The 20,822-nt window shown below is 41.9% G+C and overlaps 1 protein-coding gene across 2 annotated transcripts in view; it reads right to left on the bottom strand.

The window, feature by feature from the left end:
* Positions 1-3,443: 3,443 nt before the first annotated feature.
* Positions 3,444-20,822, bottom strand: part of PIGG (phosphatidylinositol glycan anchor biosynthesis class G (EMM blood group)) — a 74,193-nt gene continuing 56,814 nt past the window's right edge. For both annotated transcript variants that reach the window (XM_060763702.2, XM_060763704.2), the window contains one exon: positions 3,444-6,324. In XM_060763702.2, coding sequence (XP_060619685.2) covers positions 6,099-6,324 — 226 coding nt within the window. In that variant the 3' untranslated portion in view covers positions 3,444-6,098. The remainder of the gene's footprint in view (positions 6,325-20,822) is intronic.

The following is a 20,822-nucleotide window of genomic DNA, read 5'->3' as shown; positions in this document are numbered from 1 at the left end:
CAAAAGTTAAAAAAAAATACCAGGAGGGGATGGTGTTATGAGATGGGAGAATATGACAAGCAATTGCTTTTCATTATGCTTCAGAGAACATTTTCAGAGGCATTTATCGATCCTAAGGATTTTTTCTATCTCACTATCCCCTCAAAAAGGTGAATAGCCAACAGCTTGATGACTAATTCTGTAAGTAATACAATGAGTAAAAATAATGTACGCCTCGTTAGAACTGCAACAACGGAAAGGAATGGAATGAAAAGTAACTTTCACAGTTCTACTTTCTGGGCTCTTTCAACAAACAGTAATGTTCAGCGACAGCACGAGCGGCACTGTAATCCATTGAGAGTGAATGCAAACAGAAATGCTGCTCCTTGGCATGGGGAGGAATTTAAAGTTGGAGTGATTCCCATCTTGGGGTCTGTGCTTGTGGAGTATGAGACATAGGAGGATAGACAGAAGATATTGACAATGGTGAGGCATACAGGTGATGTCTGAGGACACAAGATGCTGCCTGACCTATTGCTCTTTCCTTGGGCAATTTTATTTCCCTTATTCTTCAGATATGCAGTTATGCAGATGATACCACTTTGATGGCCGAAAGCGAGGAGGAGCTGAGGAGTCTTCTAATCAAGGTGAAAGAAGAAAATGCAAAAGCTGGGTTGCAGTTAAACATCAAAAAGCCAAGATTATGGCAGTAAAACTGACTGATAACTGGCAAATAGAGGGAGAAAACGTGGAGGCAGTGACGGATTTTGTATTTCTAGGTACAAAAATTACAGCAGAAGCAGACTGCAGCCAGGAAATCAGAAGATGTTTCCTTCTTGGGAGGAGAGCAATGACCAATGAAGAGTAGAGACATCACACTGACAACGAAGATCCACATAGCTAAGGCATTGGTATTCCCCGTAGTAACCTACGGATGTGAGAGCTGGACCATAAGGAAGGCTAAGCGAAGGAAGATAAGACGCTTTTGAACTGTGGTATTGGAGGAGGATTCTGAGGGTGCCTTGGACCACGAGAAGATCCAACCAGTCCATACTTCAGGAAATAAAGCCCGACTGCTCACGGGAGGGAAGGATAGTAGAGACATCCATAGGGATACCAAAGTGCTTGTTTATAAAGCTATTATCCTCCCAACCCTGCTATATGCCTGAGAGATGTGGACTGTCTACAGATGTCAGATGCAACTCCTGGAATGATTCCATCAGCGCTGCCTCCAAAAAATCCTGCAAATCTCATGGAAAGACAAGCAGACAAATGTCAGTGTGCTGGAAGAAGCAAAGCCTACCAGCACTGAAGCAATGGTCCTCTGCCATCAACTCCACTGGACCGGCCATGTTGTCCGGATGCCCAACCACCGTCTCCCAAAGCAGTTGTTCTATTCTGAACTCAAGAATGGAAAACGGAATGTTGGAGGACAGGAAAAGAGATTTAAAGATGGACTCAAAGCCAACCTTAAAAACTCTGGCATAGACACCGAGAACTAGGAAGCCCTGGCCCTTGAGCACTCCAGATAGAGGTCAGCTATGACCAGCAATGCTGTAGAATTTGAAGAGAAACGAATGGAGGGTGAAAGAGAGAAACGTGCCAAGAGGAAGGCGCATCAAGCCAACCCCATCCGGGACCGCCTTCCACCTGGAAACCGATGCCCTCACTGTGGGAGAAGATGCAGATCAAGAATAGGGCTCCACAGTCACCTACGGACCCACCACCAGGAGGACCAGCAGCCTCGGACTACGAGGGATCGCCTAGGTAAGTACGAAAGTATTAGAGGCAAAGATGAAGTACTTTGGCCACATTATGAGAAGACAGGAAAGCTTGGAGAAGACAATGATGTTGGGGGAAATGGAAGGAAAAAGGAAGACAGGCCGACCAAGAGCAAGATAGATGGATGGCATCCTTGAAATGACTGGCTTCACTGTGAAGGAGCTGGGGGTGGGGATGGCCGACAGGGAGCTCTGGCGTGGGCTGGTTCATGAGTTCACAAAGAGTCAGAAGCGAGTGAACAAATAAACAACATCCTTCAGGAAAGGTTGGATCCATGGGTCAGTAGCATTCCCATCCTCTCTGCAACTGTGTACAAGCCATTGCTCTAGGCCACAAACGTCAAACACAAGGCCAAATCCAGCTCATGACGTCATTTCATGGGGCCTACAAAGCTTTTAATGCCAGGTCCACATATTTATAGTCTTACCAACAGCATTTGAAGGCAACCACAAGGCTGACATGGTCCTTGGTGAATATGGGTTTAACACTAGGCTTACCTTCTTCCGGGGGGGGGGGGGCACTCACCCAAATAACTAATTACCTTAATGAACTCTACATGCAAACAGTTTGGTTTAGATTGCCCTAGAAATACAAGTAACAAGAGGCTTTCCAAGCAAGAAAAATATGAACTGAGGTGGTTTGCCAAATCCCTGTTATTTGCTCAGCCGCCGTTCACTCTTCCAACAGCATTCAGTAAAAAGTGTTTTTCAAATTGTGTAGCTTAAGACAATGAGATTTACAGCTGCAAATGCCACAGAAAAGCCATTATTAGGCCTTTCATATCCCTTGTTTGTAACGCTGTGGAGATAAATAAAAGAAGCCTGTAAATCGCAAATGTTCACAGCATTTTCCTTCCACACAGGAGGAGCAGGGACTATTCCAGGAAGGCAAGGGTTGGGAATATTTGTTCCTCCAGTTGTCTTGGACTCCAACTCCCAGAAGCCCCAACTAGCACAGCCAATCAGAAGGGATTTGGGGAGTAGTGACCCAAATCATCTGCAGGGTCAGATATTCTACACAATTGCATTTTGATCTGAAAGGCAGTTGTTGAACCTGGACTGGGTTGTGGAGCAGCTGATTGGGAATCAGCTGCATTCAAATCACTACTGACCAAGAGGTCATGACTTCGAAGCCAGCCTGGGTTGGAGTGAGCTTCTGGCCATTTGTCTAGCTTGCTGTCAACCTTTGCAGCCCAAAAGACAGTTGCATCTGTCAAGTAGGAAATTTAGGTACCGCTTATGCGGCGACGCTAATTTAACTAATTTATGACACCATAAAAACTCTCCAGTGTGCAAAAGAATGAGGAAGTACTCCATCGGTATCACAAGTGTCCATCGGTGTGAAATGACAGCTCCCCCGGTGGCCAGAATTCAAAAAACTCAGGAAACTGGAAAGTGAAATAGCCTCGGTGTCTATGTCTATATATGTTGTGCATCTATGGCATAGAATGTTTGCCATGTATATGTGCATTGTGATCCGCCCTGAGTCCCCTGTGGGGTGAGAAGGGTGGAATATAAATGCTATAAATAAATAAACATGAGCAAACTTGAAATTATAGGGGACGTGTTAGGCACTCTTTGACAAATGCAATCAATATGACAACTAGTTTTCTAACTTATATTCACGAACCAAAGGCCACCAGCACTAGAAAGCATGTAAAGTATAAGACAGAGCATTGCATGTTTAGCTGTAAGAGAGCTTTTTATGTCTCCGTTAGAAAATGGACTATTGGACAGGGGCAGATCAATAAATGCAGGAAATAATGGTCCAAACATTACAAATATGAGGAAAACGCAAGACCTGTTCCCATTTATATCACATAAATTAAATTATTTGAGGAGCGTAATACAAGTTGAGCATCCCTTATCTGAAATTCCAAAATCCAAAGGACTACATAATTGTCCACACAAGTGGCTCAAAGAGACAATTTTTTTGCTGATAGTTCAGTGTACACAAGCTTTGTTCCATGAACAAAAATATTTACAAATATTGTGTAATATTGTCTCCAGGCTATGTATATGAAATACAAATTAATTTTGTGTTTTGATGTGAGTCCTACCTCCAAGATATCTTATGTACATATATGCAAACTCTGGTATTCCAAACTCAATTTTAAAAAAAAACCTCAAACACTTCTGATCTCAGGCGTTTTGGATAAGGGATACTGTACCTTAATAGGCATATAGGAAAATAATTTTTCATTCAGGAGAATTATAGCTACCAGAAAAAGTATATAAATATATATATTTAAAAAACATACACTTTGCATTTCTTATTTTACACAAATCTTGCTGTCAGCTCCTTATGTGCTGACAATCTCTGATAGGAAGTAACTCACATCATTACATATGTAACATTTCCATGCCAGGATCCATCTATCAAAAATAATGGTATTGGTTGGTTGAAGTTCCAAAATGTTTCATTATTGCTCGTAAGGATTTTTTTTTAGTTTTTCAGCTATGACAGCTGTTTAAGCTCTTTCATATTCTTTGACTGCTGTTTGCAGAAACAAAATAATCAAAGCAAATGACAGGAAACTCTGCAAGCTACATTCAAATAGCTGCTATATGTACATTATATTACATTTTTAATATATGTAATCTCCAGTTTACAACATCTGGTCATATTGTGTGGCATTATGTTCAGAGAATATCAAAAGAAAAAGAAGGCAGGCATCTACAGAGTTGAGGAGATGGTATCCTGGAGTATTTGGAAATATTCCCACAAGGTCTGACTTTGCAGTGGATGGTTTGGGAAGCAGAGGGGTTGACTAGAAACAAAAACAGTATTCCTTACTTTGCTCAGGAAACTGGCACTTCCCTGTGTTATATTAACCAGTAGTTTTTCATCTCGGACATTTTTAATCCATCACACAACAAAAAGCCAAGAGGGATTGCAATTCACAGTTTTAAATTCTTGAGCATTGACCACAAGCCAGCTTTCCGCTGAAGTCATCAAGGAGAGAAAACTCTCCCTAAAGCAGGCAGGGAAAAACTAAGGCCCAGGGGCCTGATGCGCCCCTATGGGTTCGTACCTCAGCCCCTCCTCATTTTCCCTGTCCTCTTGGCTGAAGGACATAGTGGCCCACTGTGTCCTTATGCCAAAAACTTGGGGGATGAAGGCATGGAGCAGCTGAAAGCCTTCTGGAGCGCTCTCAGACACCATGTGTCTTGACCTCCTCCTGGCATAAGGATGGTGTGAGAAGTCCCAACTTTATGCCAGGAGGATGACTCGAAGAAGGCACTCAGCAGCTGAGAGCTCTCCGGAGCACTCTCAAGCACTTGTCTTGCACACCTCCCGGCATAATGCAAAGAGGACAGGCTGAGGATCAAGAGAGGAGGATTGGGGCAGTCGCTGCAAGTCCTGCCTTTCTCCCAGTATAAGAATAAGGCAAGCAGCCCCATCCTTATGTTGGGAAGACAATCTGAGGATGACTTAGCTCCTGCCCTACCATCTCCTGGCCCCATACTCTCCTAGACCCTCCCTGGCCCACCCCTTCTAGCATGTGCCTAGCCCCCCTCCCTCCTGGCCCAGCCCTCCTGGTCGGGTCCGCAATGCAGCCCCAAGACAAAAAAGTTTGTCCATTCCTGCCCTCAAGTAACAACTTCCATCTAGGAAGTGAGAACTAGGGAACTACCATAAAATAAAATACAGCCCTGATGACAGACAGAATCCCCTCCCCTGCCATCAAAAATCACTGAACATCTAGGAGATTCTCTTTGGATCTTAGAAAAATAACAGCAATAAAGAGCAATACAAAAGGTAATAACTCCTTTCCCAACGTCCAAAGCTGGCACAATTTGGGACTGAAGATACAACAGAGGTGATCTCTCAATTGCAATTAAAAGATTGGGCGTGGGTTGCAAATTCTCTCCCTTCCAGTGCCAATTTCTTTCCGCCTACCTTAACCACTTTTAAGCATTCAGTGTGCATATTAACCGTAATTAACATGAGCCTTGTTCCAACATAATCAGTTTAACCAGCTTCAGGCTCTGATGTAAGAATCTTATTTAATAAGAGAATCTGCACTGTATTTAAGATCAATGTACTGCTGAACTGCGGGGCCACGAGATCTGGTCCAGGAAGGGACAGGGAGCGTACAATCTTCCAAACCATTCAGTCTTTTAATTAGAGTTTGAAAGATCACTCCCATTATCTCTGCAACAGCACTTTGGGATAGACTTGTTGCAGCACAGCTGATTTATAAAACATGTTTGCTAAAAATAGATTGATCTTTAAAGTTCGCTGGGTAATCTGAAAGGCAAGAATCCACAATCCACAGTAAAGAGTCAGTTGCTTTCTGAGCATGATGTCAGATTCCACACAATGGATGCTTTTTAGTCTTGGACTCGGCGCAAATGGTTCTGGTCCATTGCTGTGAAGAAGATGCACACCCCGGCTGTGATGAGGACATGGACCCCTTCATAGAGAAGCTTTGGTGAAAAGACGCTCCAGATGAAGAGATGGTACCGCAAAGCCGTCACCAAGATGATGTACACTGCAACCGGGATGGAGCGCAGCAGCGCATAGCAGAAGCAGCCGTGGCCCACTGCAGCAGGATTCCTGGTTACAACATAAAAAAAGACCAAAAAAAATCTGAGTATGCATTAATGACCTTTTATGTCATCTGCTAAACTTCTGTGTAGAAATGTAAGTGTAAGCCTGTAACTAATAGCAATACCATGGATTTCATAGGCTTTTCTCAGACAAGGAATACTCAATGCTTAGTCAAGGTGGTTTTATCAGATCTTTTCTCTGAAATATAGACCACAGCACCTGGTATTTGTTGGCTGTCTGCCATCTATGCCTGTTTAGGGTTTGAAAATATGACTTCAAGAAATAAAAAACACCACTTTCAAAAGGAATCATGCAAGGACTACTTTCCAGTGTTCCATCTTGCTCTCAAATAACTGCAAAATGGCAACGGAGCTATATAGAGTAGTCATGGGCCTGGTAACCGTTTCGTGTTTTCGTATCACTTGTTTCATTTGGGTGGCATGAAATGGTACACTCCCTTCTGGTACGGAAATATCAGTGAAATGAAAGGAAAGTGGGAACGGTAACCGTTTGGTCGCCTGATTTTCAGCGCTCGGCTGCAGGCCCTGGCAGGCATGGGGGCTTTGGGCCTGCAAGCCACACATGCACTCTCCTTGGAAAGAGGGTGCATGAGTGGCGTGCAGGCCCAGAAAGCACTCGCTCCTGCCAGTGACTAAAACTGAGAGGACTGGGAGTGTGGGGAGCCCACCCATTGCCATCAATGGGACTAAAATATTTGTGGGTTTTTTGGACCTGGGATGAAAAAGCTCATTCAGAAAGGTGCCCATTTCCAGGGGAGACACTTGAAAACTAAAATGGAGCCTTATAATAATAGTAATAGTAATAATAATAATAATAATAATAATAATCCTTTATTTATACCCCGCTAACATCTCCCGAAGGACTCGGTGCAGCTTACAAGAGGCCGAGGCCAAATACATCAGCAAAACAACAACATAACAAATACAACAATAAATAAACTCATAAAGCAAAGCAATAAACATTGAACGATAACACCACGACGCAATTTAAAAACTATGGCTGAGCCAAATGTAATTATTAAAAATTTAAAAAATGCTGGACATGACCAGGTGAAATGGATGAGTTTGGCGATAGGTGCAGTGTGCAGACAATATTAAATCTCTGGTAAAGTGCATTGGGACATGATGCTTGGAGTTTCCTATTCTGGGAAGGCACACTGAAACAACCAGGTCTTCAAGCTCTTCCTAAAGACTGCCAACGTTGAGGCTTGTCTGATGTCCTTGGGGAGAGAGTTCCAGTCGAGGGGCCACCACCGAGAAGACCCTGTCCCTCGTCCCCACCAATCGCGCTTGTGACGCAGGTGGGATCGTGAGCAGGGCTTCTCCAGATGATCGAAGAGTTCATGTGGGTTCGTATGCAGGGATGCGGTCCTTATGGGTGAATTAAACAGAAACTGATAGTGATTCTATACAAATGCACAAAACTAATGTAGAGCACACAAGGCTCAGTCTATAAAGTCTTCTTGGAGAGCTTCCTATGGGACAAAAAATTGTGGTCAGAGTGCGTAAAATTATTACAATCCCTGTGCTGTCTAGGAAACCACATTGCTGGGGCAGGGAGAGGCTTTCCCTCTGACCCAAATGTATCTATTTATGACTAACTATGATTCCTGAGGTTCTCAAGATCCTCTCTTTGCCACGAATCCCTGCCCCCAAAGAGCAACTCATATTTAGCAGTGTGTGGGCAAAATGAAATGCACAGACAACCTTCATCACTCTCACATATCAATGAGAATAGCTATATAGAGAGTACACTTATACAATAACTGTATTGTTATTATCTGTATCTTGAAAAGGGAAATGAAAGATTGTCAAACAAAGATCTCACAGCAGTGTTATTAGGCACTGTAAGATCAGAAATAGCAAGTTCATGGGAAACTTTGGAAGGATTTTCTTATAATAAGTTGACTAGTTAAGAGTGTGGGTCTGTGGCGTTATCCAAAAAGTTAATGTATACATTTTGATGAGGAAGAGGAAAGTTCGATTCAGAATCATTTGGACAAATCTGAAGGCCTTTCCTTTTTATTGTTAAATTCACAAATTCTGGATTTAAACCATGTAATTAAAAACAATTTAGGAAAATTTTGAATACATTAAAGAACCTTTGGAGGGAGACTATATCTGCGGTGATTGACAGTGTGTTTAATCAATTGGCTGTTCCTAATCTCATTATATGCATATCTTGTATACCTACAGTGCAATAAGGGTCTTTGGACCATAATAAAATGTTGTTGTTGGCTGACAGTGAGATATATAATATAGATTACAAAAGGGTTGAGGATGAGAGAGAAGGAGGGAGTTGACAAAATTGCTATTATATTTTAAAGAATGAAAAACTAAATAGAGCATTTTATTTTTTTTAAAGTGAGGACAACTATTTTTTGATGCTTCCAGGATGGTAACTCTAGATGGCAATCCACTTGTGGACCAAATGAGAAAACTAAATACAGAGTGGCTCTCAATTGGGCTTTACCCATGTTTCATAAGCCCTTGACCAATATGATTTAAAAATGGTGGACAGGGAAGGTCCAATAGTCCCCCCCCCCCCACTTTGCATCTTCTTTTATGTGTTTATGATGCTAATTCTGGACTACAGGTTTGCAACAAACAACACAATGCAATTTCAACCCACACTTGAAGCTTAGAGTAGCAAACAAGACAATTCTGATGGAGGAATCAGAGACATGAGCTTATCCAATCACCTTGGTGATTCTGCATCAAACTCCTTTTCTGTTCATATTCTCCTTCTGACATAATAATGGGCGCTTGTCATTTAATCAAGACCTCAGTCTTCTTCTATACTTACTGGTTCTAAAATGGGAAGATCAGCTGCTCTGTTAAGTATTCCTTATCCTTCCACAACATTTAAAAATAGTAAAGACATCATAACTGATGCCTCCAAAACCAAGCTCTACTCAAGTAGAGAAGGGCATCCTACTGGCTAACGTTGCTCAAGACAGAAGCAAAACTGGATGACACCACAAAAGGACAGAGCCCCGCTCCAAGATTTAATAAAAGATTAAGTGACGCAATGTTCCACCTGATACTCAAGGCCAAATAGGAAGAGTCTAAAAAGAAACTGTACTGGGATTTTATTTATTTATTTTGGCAAAGGAGTCCACATCTCACTGCATTTCAAAGAAGCAGAAAGCTGCTTTTAACTGCCAAAAGGCAACAAGCCCATCTTGCTTCATTAATAAAGACTAAACCGTCAAGAGTGTACTGACCTAAACTGGCAGAAAGCCTAACTTATCCAGGCTTTAGCCATTTGGCTCCCAGCTTGCAATCAGGTCTTCTGCCAATTTGTTCTCCAAACACTGAGAGAATACAAGTCGTTCTCTTGATTTCTTTGACTTGACAAGGGAACCTCTCCATACTTCCTCCTTCCCCAAATCACAGGTTTAAGATTATAGTTTTAAAGCAGTGGTTCCCAACTTTTTTTTTTTTTAACCAGGGACCACTCTCCAACATTCATACCAAAAGGGTTATGAATCAGTTTTTGGTCAACTTTAGATTCGGTTTGGTTATTTGGGGTGCCAATTCAGAAATTTGCATTGGATAGACCACATCAGCTCTAGTTTCTGATATAGAACATATGCCATCCAGTAGTCGCCATCTGCTCGCCCGTAGAAAACCATATTTAATCATCTAGAGCTGAAGTGGTAGAAGTAATCTTTTATGGGTAGTCAGCCTTTCCCCTCCCGACATCCCCATTACTTCAGCAGTATAAGAATCATAGAATCATAGAATCAAAGAGTTAGAAGAGACCTCATAGGCCATCCAGTCCAACCCCCTGCCAAGAAGCAGGAATATTGCATTCAAATCACCCCTGACAGATGGCCATCCAGCCTCTGTTTAAAAGCTTCCAAGGAAGGAGCCTCCACCACACTCCGGGGCAGAGAGTTCCACTGCTGAACGGCTCTCACAGTCAGGAAGTTCTTCCTCATGTTCAGATGGAATCTCCTTTCTTGTAGTTTGAAGCCATTGTTCTGCGTCCTAATCTCCAGGGAAGCAGAAAACAAGAGGGTTTCGCGAGGCCAGTCACTCTAGTTGCAGCTTGGTTTCAAGGCAACCATGTAGTAATGGTGAAGCTGCGGGCCATATTTTTGTTCTTGCGGACCACTGCTGGTCCACCGACCACAGGTTGGGAACCACTGTTTTCAAGGAACAAACTAGCTCACAACAGATTCAATGCATACATCTATAGCTCATTGCTTATTTTAGCTTGAAAATGTAAGGGGGAGACTCACTTCTTAGATTAATATAATTTACACATTATAATTTACACACATGCCAACTAGCTCAAAGGCTAGCTGCATATGCAGACATGTGTTAAAAGCCAATTAAGCAAAGAGCAATATAAAAGGGACACATAATTTCACTAAGTGTTCCTTTTCATCGTATTAGACCAGTGTTTTGTCAGCTTTGATATATGTCGAATAGATTTGAGTCTGCATAGAAACTGGAAGCACATGTCACTGCTGGATGTTTTATTTCTCTAAAATACCTTCCCCTGTCCTTAATAAAGGCCAAACCCCACTGCTCCTCCTTCTAGGGCTCCTCCCTCAAAAATACACTTTTTCCATTCCTATCTCACCCAGGGTTTTAACATTTTATCTCATGCATTTGGCCCGCCCTTTGTGTTTGATTTTTATTATGTTATTTTGCACTGTTTATTTTATTTTGTTATTTTATATATACTGTTGTGTTGTATTTCTTTGTTTCTTTGTGTCTAATTATTGTTTTGGGGCTTGGCCTCATGTTAGCTACCCCGAGTCCCCTTTGAGGAGATGTTGGCAGATTATAAATAAAGTTTGTTGTTGTTGTTGTTGTTGTTGTTGTTGTTGTTGTTGTTGTTGTTGTTATATAAAATACTAGCTGTCCCCTGCCACGCATTGCTGTGGCCCAGTCTGTTTATCTGGAAAATAAAGTAATGAGAAAGTGTTGGTTTTTAATATATGTAATGTCTTTCTGCTTGTGTATTTCTTGCTGTTTCTTTGTCAATGTTGATGTGGAGAGTGTCTGGTTGGCCTACTCTGGAACATGCAACATATAATTGTCCTTCTTCAGGGGTCCCTTTCAAATCTATGATACTATATCTTTGTGTGTGTGAATCATATCTATCTATATCTATGGCTGGATGGCTTTTTGTCAGGAGGGCTTTGATTATGTTTTCTTGCTCTGGTGAAGGGAGTTGGATTGGATGGCCTTAAGTATTTTCTGTTGGTCATGGGGGTTCTGTGTGGGAAGTTTGCCCTGATTTTGTCATTCGTGGGGTTCAGAATGCTCTTTGATTGTAGGTGAACTGTGAATCCCAATGACTACAACTCCCTAATGTCAAGGTCTACTTTCCCCAAACTCCATCTGTGTTCATATTTGGGTGTATTGAGTGCTTGTGTCACGTTTGGTCCAGATCCATCATTGATTGAGCCCACAGTGCTCTTTGGATGTAGGTGAACTACAACTCCCAAACTCAAGGTCAATGCCCACCAAACCCTTTCAGTATTTTCTGTTGGTCATGGGAGTTCTGTGTGCCAAGTTTGGTTCAATTCCATCGTTGATGGAGTTCAGAATGCTCTTTGATTGTAGGTGAACAATAAATCCCAGCAACTACAATTCCCAAATGACAAAATCATAATTTTTGAGTGATGGTCACTCCGTGTGTTGTCAGATGTTTTGTTGCCAAATTTGGTGTGATTTCGTTCATTGGTTCTTTTGTTTTTAAGGTACTCATTATGCACAGAGCATTTTATATATATAAAGTTTTATTAGCCACCACAGGCAAGTTACAAACAAGATAGATTCTATAAGTTTCTTCTTATGCTGAATTTGTTTATAAGTAAGAACAGGTACACTTTTTAAGTGTAGCTCCATGTGTGTGTGTGTGTGTGTGTGTGGGTATAGGGGGAGGGGGGCTTAGAATAGCATAGGCAAGAGTTAACAGCCCCATGGTATATGTTTTGCTGTCTGTGCCCTTGTTCAGAAGATTTCATCTCACTTTCCATCCCCGAGATAATTAGATTTAGAAATAATTTGGCTTGTTGTAAAAACAAGGATTAATGATGGAAGCTTCAGCAGAGACACCTTTTCCCCATGATAACTCTTTCAGGAGTGAATTTCCCTTCAGAGGGGTAGATTTCTCTCATTTTCCGTTGTATCACCCGTCTTCTTAACTATGAAGTCATTTGTAAATTGGATGTTTGTAACTCGAGGACTGCCTGTACTTTGTTGCTGTTGTGTACCTTCAAGTTGTTTCCAATCACAGGTGTTTGGGCAGCAATTTTTCAAAGGGGGTTTGTCTTTGCCTTCCTCTGAGAAAAGGTGACTTGCCCATGGTCACATATTAGGTTTCTATGGAAAAGTGGGGCTTCAAACCCTGGTAGACCCCCACATTTGGAGCTCGGAATAAAGAAAGATCCACTAAACCAATGCAATGTTTCCTGTATATTGTATTTTGTAAGGCTTTTCTCCTCTCCATTGTTAACCAGCTGATGAACCCGAGTCAGCTTCCATGGACTAACATACGTGAGAAGCATTAACACCATCATGAATGAGATCTTATGATTCTCTGGCGACTGCTATGGGACTGTGACAACACACAGCCTCAGCATCCAGGGAGAACATATTTATGCAGGCCTTGCCAGGAGAGGTGGGACTGTGTACTGCACCAAAAACAGCTTATTAAGTTTAATAAAGGACTCGAGTGGGCGGGGGTGGGGGGGGGGGAGGTGCGCAATGTGGAGCTGGCTTTGTAATGCAAAATGGCATTGGACACGCACAGGCAATCTCCCTGGTGCACAGTAGGTGCCTGATAGGTCTGCAGAAATGAAATCACAGTGTTTGGTAAACTAAATGATGCAGCCCTGAATAGACTGGCCACTGGATTTAATGACGAGCATATGAAAAAAAGGAAAGTTTGCTGTTGGGCTAAAAATAGATTCTTTTAATAGCCTGCAATGAACTGAAGCGTCCAGCTCTATTTTCAATCAGGTGTCAAAAGGGGAAGAGAGCCTCTCTAATCAGCAGCAGTTCAAAGCAGGAGTGTATTCCTTTATTCCCAGAATCAAGTAGTTGCATGTAGGTTCTTTCCTACTTAAACGTTGACAAAAATGCTAAGCAACTCAACTATGAACTACTAGAGCAGTGGTTCTCAACCTGTGGGTCCCCAGATGTTTTGGCTTTCAACTCCCAGAAATCCTAACCACTGGTAAACTGGCTGTGGTTTCTGGGAGTTATTTATTTATTTATTTACAGTATTTGTATACAGCTTTTCTCATCCCAAGTAATGGTAATGGCAGAATTCAATGCCAGTACAAACTATTACAATTATACACTACAGTTAGACATAAATAAGATTAAAACAATACATCCATAAGCAATAAAATAATCATTAAAACCATAAAACAGTCTCGTCTGTCAAATCGCCATTCCAGTCATTGTCTTTCTAAAATGCTGCATACTGCCCAAAGACCTGGTCCCAAAACCATGATTTTAATTTTTTTTCTAAAAGCCAGGAGGGAGGGAGCGGATCTTACCTCATTTGGAAGTGTGTTCCATAGGCAGGGGGTCACAGCCGAGAAGGCCCTGTCTCTCGTCCCCGCCAGACACTTTTGTGCTGTTGACAGGAGCGAGAGCATGGCCTACCCAGATGATCTTAGATTACGAAGTGGGACGTAGGGGTGGATGCGTTCGGACAAGTAAGCTGGGCCAGAACCATATAGAGCTTTATAGGTCAAAACCCGCACTTTGAATTGGGCTCAGAGATGGACCGGCAGCCAATGGAGCTGGCATAGCAGGGGGGTGGTATGCTCCCTGTATGCCGCCCCAGTTAGTAATCTGGTTGCCGCCCGTTGAACTAGCTGAAGTTTCCGAACCATCTTTAAAGGCAGCCCCACGTAGAGCGCGTATCTATACATATGGAGCCACACTTAAAAAGTGTACCTGTTCTTACTTATAAACAAATTTAGCATAAGAAGAAACTTATAGAACCTATCTTGTTTGTAACTTGCCTGTGGTGGCGAATAAATATTTTATATTATAATAATAATAATAATAATAATAATAATAATGTTGTTGTAGGCCAAAACACCTGGGGACCCACAGGTTGAGAACCACTGTCCTAGAGGGTCTTCATTCCAACTTTTCAAGAGTCCCTGGGGCTATACGGACCCGTGGTCTGTAAAATGGAGACAACTACTAATGACACAAACAGATTGCTTTAAGTATAATTGAGCAAATCTGCATCCACTTACTAAATGAACTGTATTAATCACTCTTAGCTGTATTATAAATATCACAAACATTCTAAAGATAATCTTAACTTCTTCAGAAATATTATATTTTAGGGGGAGTAGCTATGAATGCCTGCAGCATCAAAAACAACAAGCGAGAGTTATGTGGCATCTTAAAAGGTTAACAAGCTTTAGTTGGCATATGCTTTTGTAGTTGCAGCCAACTATTTCAGTAGCAAGTGCAACCTCCAGAAGCCTCTGCTAAAAACCTATGTGTTGTAATATTTATAAAAACTAGAAAGATCGTGTTTGAGTGTTGAGACTTCGTGAAGCTACGGCTGCTCTGTGATCTACTGACACACATGCATATAACTGCTTCTAGAAAGCAGATGAAGACATGCACTAGAGATCAGGGAATGCATTAGCATCATCATCACCAGGACTCAAGGTGGCATACAGTTCAAAAGAGAAATGTAGGAGAAACAAAGTGAAAAGTAAATATTAAAATAGAATTAAACTAAGCACAATATTAAAATATTTCAAAACTTTAGTTAAAGAACAGGCCTGTAGCCAGGATTTTGTTTCGGGAGAGGGGGGGCTGAGTTTGGTTTGGGGGGGGGGCGAGTCTGAGTGAAAGAGGGTCTACCCTAGCAAACCTTTTGTATCGTTACCCAAATACCCCCATACATATGGGATATATTGAGCGTGGTGATCAGATCATGATATGAATGAATATAACAGTTTAAATAATGTACCAGTAAGGCCTTCTCGTGGACCACCATGAGAATTTCGGGGGGGGGGGGCTGAAGCCCCCCAAGTCCCCCCCCCCCCCCCGGCTACATGCCTGTTAAAGAATAAAATGCAATTTTTAAAAATGTATATTTTCCCCCAGCATTCTGTAACGGAGCAAGTGGGCTCAAAGCAATTGGGCTCAAAGATGTTTGTCCCATCTCTGCAGCCTTACTTCTTCTCAGTTACTTTCATGCAAATTGCGTTAGGAGTACAGTGTAGTGCAGTGGTTCCCAACGTTTTTTTTTTTCCTTCACCAGGGACCACTCTCCAACATTAGTACCAAAAGGGTTCGTTTTTTATCAACTTTAGATTCCATTTGGCTATTTGGGGTGCTGATGCAGAAAACTGCATTGGATAGACCACATCAGCTTTGGTTTCTGATTCAGAACATATGCCTTCCTGTAGTTGCCATCTGCTCACCCACAGAAAACTATATTTAATAATCTAGAGCTGATGTGGTCTATCCAATGCAATTTTCTAAATCAAAACCCCAAATAACCCTAGGAACAGGCCTAAACATGAAGATACCAAGGTGTCCCCACTTCCAGGTGCCACATGGAACAGCTCTACTCAGGGGGAGGGAGGAGGAGGAGAAATAGTAGTCAGGAGGCTTATTGTTGCACCTTTTGTGGTAGTCAGCTTCTTCCCTCCAAACATCCCTGTTACCTTGGCACTGTAAGAGTTTTGCGAGACCAGTCACTCTCATTGCAACTGTGTAGTAACAGTGAGGTCATGGACCATATTTTAGTTCTTGTGGACCACTGGTGGTCCATGGACCACAGGTTGGGAACCACTGGTGTAGTGATTTCAGCATTATTCTATGACTCTGGATTCAAATTCTCACTCAGCTGTGTGAATACACTGGGTGGCCTCGGACAAGTCACACTCTCTCAAGAAGAAGACACTGGCAAACCCCCTCTGAATACACTTTGCCAAGAAAACTCTGTGGTAGGTTTTACCTTAGAGTCATCATAAAACAGAAATAATTTTAAGCCACACAACAATAGAAGTCTAACTTTGTGAGCATTTCCCATAAAGCATTTTTATAGAATTCAGTGGGACAGGATTGATTTGTCCCCTCTGCCCAAAAAATAATTACAGTCTTGTGAAACTGAAAGCAGAGAGAGTCAATCCGGAAAGAAACAGGAACCTCTGGTTGTTTCCAATATGAACTGAGCTTTCCTAGCCTTCCCTTCTCCTGCAGCTGCAGAATGCATGCAGAGAAGATTGGCCTATCTCGGTCAACCCCGCATGGTCCATGCCTAATAGTGAGAAGCGGTGTAGCAAATGCCCTTGGCAGCTAGGAAATATTAAGCAGAGGGTTGCCTGTAAGTGTTGGAAATGGGGTTCCACACTTTTGCTGCAAAGAAAAAAATATGGAAAAAAAAAACCCCAGCCACTCTGTTTTGCTTCCTTGCATTCCAAAATTAGGGAAAGACAGTGAATGTTTAAGCAATCTATAAATGCATTTTATTAGCGGTATGGGGGTCCTTAGGGAAAGTTATTATACACATGGAGCAAACTGAGCCGCAGACTTTTTGGAGGGGGCATTTTAGAGCTACACAGTAACTCAATAAAGCACCCTTTTGGACCTACACTTTTTCCCTTTTTGATTGGCCATCCAGATAACCTCAATACTGTAAAAACAGACTGAAAAACAGGAGGAAAAAAAGATGGGGGAGGAAAAATTTTGATTGATTTGTGACACCCCCAGGATGGCCTTTCTTAAAAAACAGAAAAGTAAAAAAAACAAAAGGAGAGAAAGAATGAGAGAGGGGGGAGAGAAGGGAGGGAGGACGAAGAGCAAGGCTCAAGAGACTCCAGGGGTCTTGTACCACACATTATTTGTCAACAAGCCTCCTTTTTAAGAGGAGGTACATTTTTTTAAAAAAAGCACCAGGATTTTGGCGCAGCTGGCTGAGTGTCAGCTGCATTAAGATCACTCTGACCAAAAGGTCATGAGTTCGAAGCCAGCCCGGATTAGAGTGGGTTTCCAGCCAATTGTGTGTAGTCTGTTGTCGACCTTTGCAACCCGAAAGACAGTTGCATCTGTCAAGTAGGAAAATAAGGTACCACCTTAAAGTGTGGGGAGGCTAAAATAACTGATTTATGAGGCCATAAAGAAGACTCCAGCAAAGCATTCCAGCGGGGAAGCATGCGGGGAATGCAGAAGTGCTTCATCAGCGTCGCAGATGGACGATGAAAGTGACAGCTCCCCTGGCGGCCAGAAAAAGTTAAATAGCCTCTGTCTATATCTGTATATGTTTCTATGTCAAAATTGGCATTGAATGTTTGCCATATATGTGTACACTGTAATCTGCCCTGAGTCACCTGCGGGGTGAGAAGGGCAGAATATAAAAGCTGTAAATAAATAAATAAATAAATAAACTCCCTGTGGAATGGACCGGAAGACAAACAACTCCCCCTAACCCACAATCCATTGTGTTACCCTCCTCCCCTTCCCCTAATCTGTTCTACCTTCTCATCCTATTCTTGTTTGTTGTGAGATATATATATATATATATTCTTTTTTCTTTCCTTTCTTCTTTTTGTTTTGTTTTGTTCTCTTCCCTCTTTGCTTTTTCCAGCAAACTTCCCCATTATCGTCTCAATCCCAAACTTTGATGTATTCCTAGCAAAAATTGTATGCCATAAAAATGAATAATAAAAAAGAATAGGTACGTTTTTAAAAAATGTAATACTGCATTAAGGATTCCTATGCCTAATTCCTATACACACACCAAATTCATGAAGCACTCAAATAACCTATTTTCTGATCCCTGTTAATACTGTTGTAGTCTCTCTTTCATGATCCCAAAGGACAGAGGAATTGTTTTTTTTACAAACTGCACATATTCTGATTGACTGCTAGCCTCCGGAAAGTTACCCGTTTCATATACAAATGCCTGGATCTTGCCTTGGGCAAACTGAACAGGATGAAAGAAGGGAATCTGCCAGCACTGGGTGCTCTGGTTGCCTATAGAAGTTCATTGTGGGTGAAAGGAGGGATCACTACCCAGTTCCAAAACCAATGGAAGCAGAGAAGAAATGGGGGAACGAGATTATATACCAGCATTACACAGAGTGAGTGGCTTGCTCTTGCTTGTGGGCAGGTAAGAAACCTGGTTGCCATCTCAAGATCCTCTCTGTTCATGGAAAGATATAGCCTCTGGTTTCCACTGGTGACATTTATGCAATTCTACAAAACATTTTAAAAATATACAGAACTGGTATACATCTATCTATACACATAATAAAAATGAAAATCTGTATGTGTGTATGTGGCGGGAGTGTCCACTTACACAGAGAAGCTCCCACCTCCACAAACAGCTATAGTTCCCACCATGCAGAAAACACCAAAAGCCCTCCCTTCAAATGACATTGCAGGTTATAGTGAGCACTGTGAACATGTCCAAGAGCCTGCCAATGTCCTCCACAAACACCATACTGCTCCCTACCCAAGTGAAGGCTTTCACTCTGGAACAATTCCTGCCTAGATTTTACATGTTTCCTCTACCACAGACATCCCAGGGTTCCTTACTCTCTCCATGGCTGTGGAATTTGCATGACCCTACTCACTGTCTTTCCCATAGCCCTTCTCCATTTTTTTCCCTATGGCACACAACAAACAGAAGAATTGATCAGCAGCTGAAGATACTGGAGGGGTTTGGGTGACTGACTTAACACGATGTAAGTTGTAGCTCACCCTGCATCAAGGCAGAGCACTGTGACCCTCTTCAATAATGTACCCGGACCACATTTGGCACACAGAACCCTCATGACCAATGAGAAATATTGGAGAGGTTTGGGAGGAACTCACCTTGATTGATAGGAGTTGTAGGTATTTATAGTTCACCTACAATCCAAGAGCACTTTGAACCCCACCAATGATGGACCTGGAACTAACTTACCACACAGAATCCTCATGATCAACAAAAAATACTACAGGTCTTTGAAGGGATTTATAGGAGTTGTGGTTCACCTACATCCAGAAAGCCCTGTGAACCCAAATAATGAATGATCTGGACCAAACTAGGCATACATACCTAATATGCCTAAATTTTAATACTGGTGGGTTTTGGGGGTTGTAGGTACTGGGATTTATAGTTCACCTGCAATCAAAGCGCACTTTGAACTACACCAAAGATGGAATTGGACCAAACTTGGCACATAGAGGCCCCCATGGCCAACAACAATACTGTAGGTCTTTGGAAAAAATTCATCTTGATTTGGGAGAGTTGTAGTTCATCTACTTCGAGAGAGTACTGTGAACACAAACACCAATGGATCTGGACCAAACTTGGCATACATACCTGATATGACGAAATTTGATTACTGAAGGGGTTTGGGGGGAACTGGCCTTCCTTTCTAGGAGTTGTAGTTCACCCACAATCAGAGAAACTGTGACCTCCACCGAGGGAAGACTTGGACCAAACATGGCACACAGAACCCCAGACTCACCATAGTGGGAGTTGTAGTTTACCCTAAAGCCAGAGAGCACACTGAACCCCACCAATGATGCATCAAGAGCAAACTTGCCCAACATAACAAACTTTAAGGAGTTTCTTGGGGTTAACCTGGCATGATGTCAGTTGTAGTTAATCCACAACCTTATGCATTTTGTACAAGTAAAAAAAAAACTTTTTCAAATAACCCAGGTAACGCCGGTTACCCAAGCTAGTTTTAAATAAAGAGGTAGTTTATAAACATTAGCCAAATGTTTAGTAAAGCCACTTGTCACTCTGTTCCTTGCACTAGGACAAATAACAATACTCAGTAAGATGAATAGCATGTTGTTGGTACTAAAAGGTCTTGAAGGCTCCTTGTGAATGCTTTATCACCCATTCTTAATACTGAAAGTGAAGATGCAAAAACAGAATGCTAAACAGGGACATGATTCTGGAGTCTGTGTTTATTTAAAAAATGACTTTCTGGCAGAAAAGAGACCCTCTATACAAAAACGGCACCCATTAATACCTACTAATACAGGTATGGAAATGAGCAAGTGACCAGACACTGACTTAACACTGTTTAATTAAATGCTTGGCTTCTGCCTTCCTCATTAACACAGTCAGATTTCAAACGCACTCTGGGGAGCCAAAGTGACAGCTTTAAGAGCACTCGAGGTGGTAGAAATAAAACTGTCACTTTCCTTTCAGCATTTAATCGAAATTCCAGCTGCGTTACAGAGGAGGGAAGGAACCCAAATGCCTAACTCGACCTGTTAAATCTTTCTCTGGTTACGAATCTATTTCCATGTAACTTAATACAGAACTCTGCTTCTTTTCCACTGTTTGATTGCCACCGTTTAATTTTTGTATTTCTCTTCCCTGTGTGCATGTCTGTATTCACATACAAATACACATACAAATACACAAACACACACAGAGAGCCCAATGTCTCTCGTTAATTAGCAATTAAGTGCTTCAAAATTTGAGAATGACAAACATTCCAGATTCAG

This window comes from Anolis sagrei, chromosome 2 (assembly GCF_037176765.1).
Source record: "Anolis sagrei isolate rAnoSag1 chromosome 2, rAnoSag1.mat, whole genome shotgun sequence".
In the NCBI taxonomy this organism is placed as follows: Eukaryota; Metazoa; Chordata; class Lepidosauria; order Squamata; family Dactyloidae; genus Anolis; species Anolis sagrei.
Note: the sequence above shows the minus strand (reverse complement) of the source record. Positions and strands in the feature narration are given on the sequence as shown.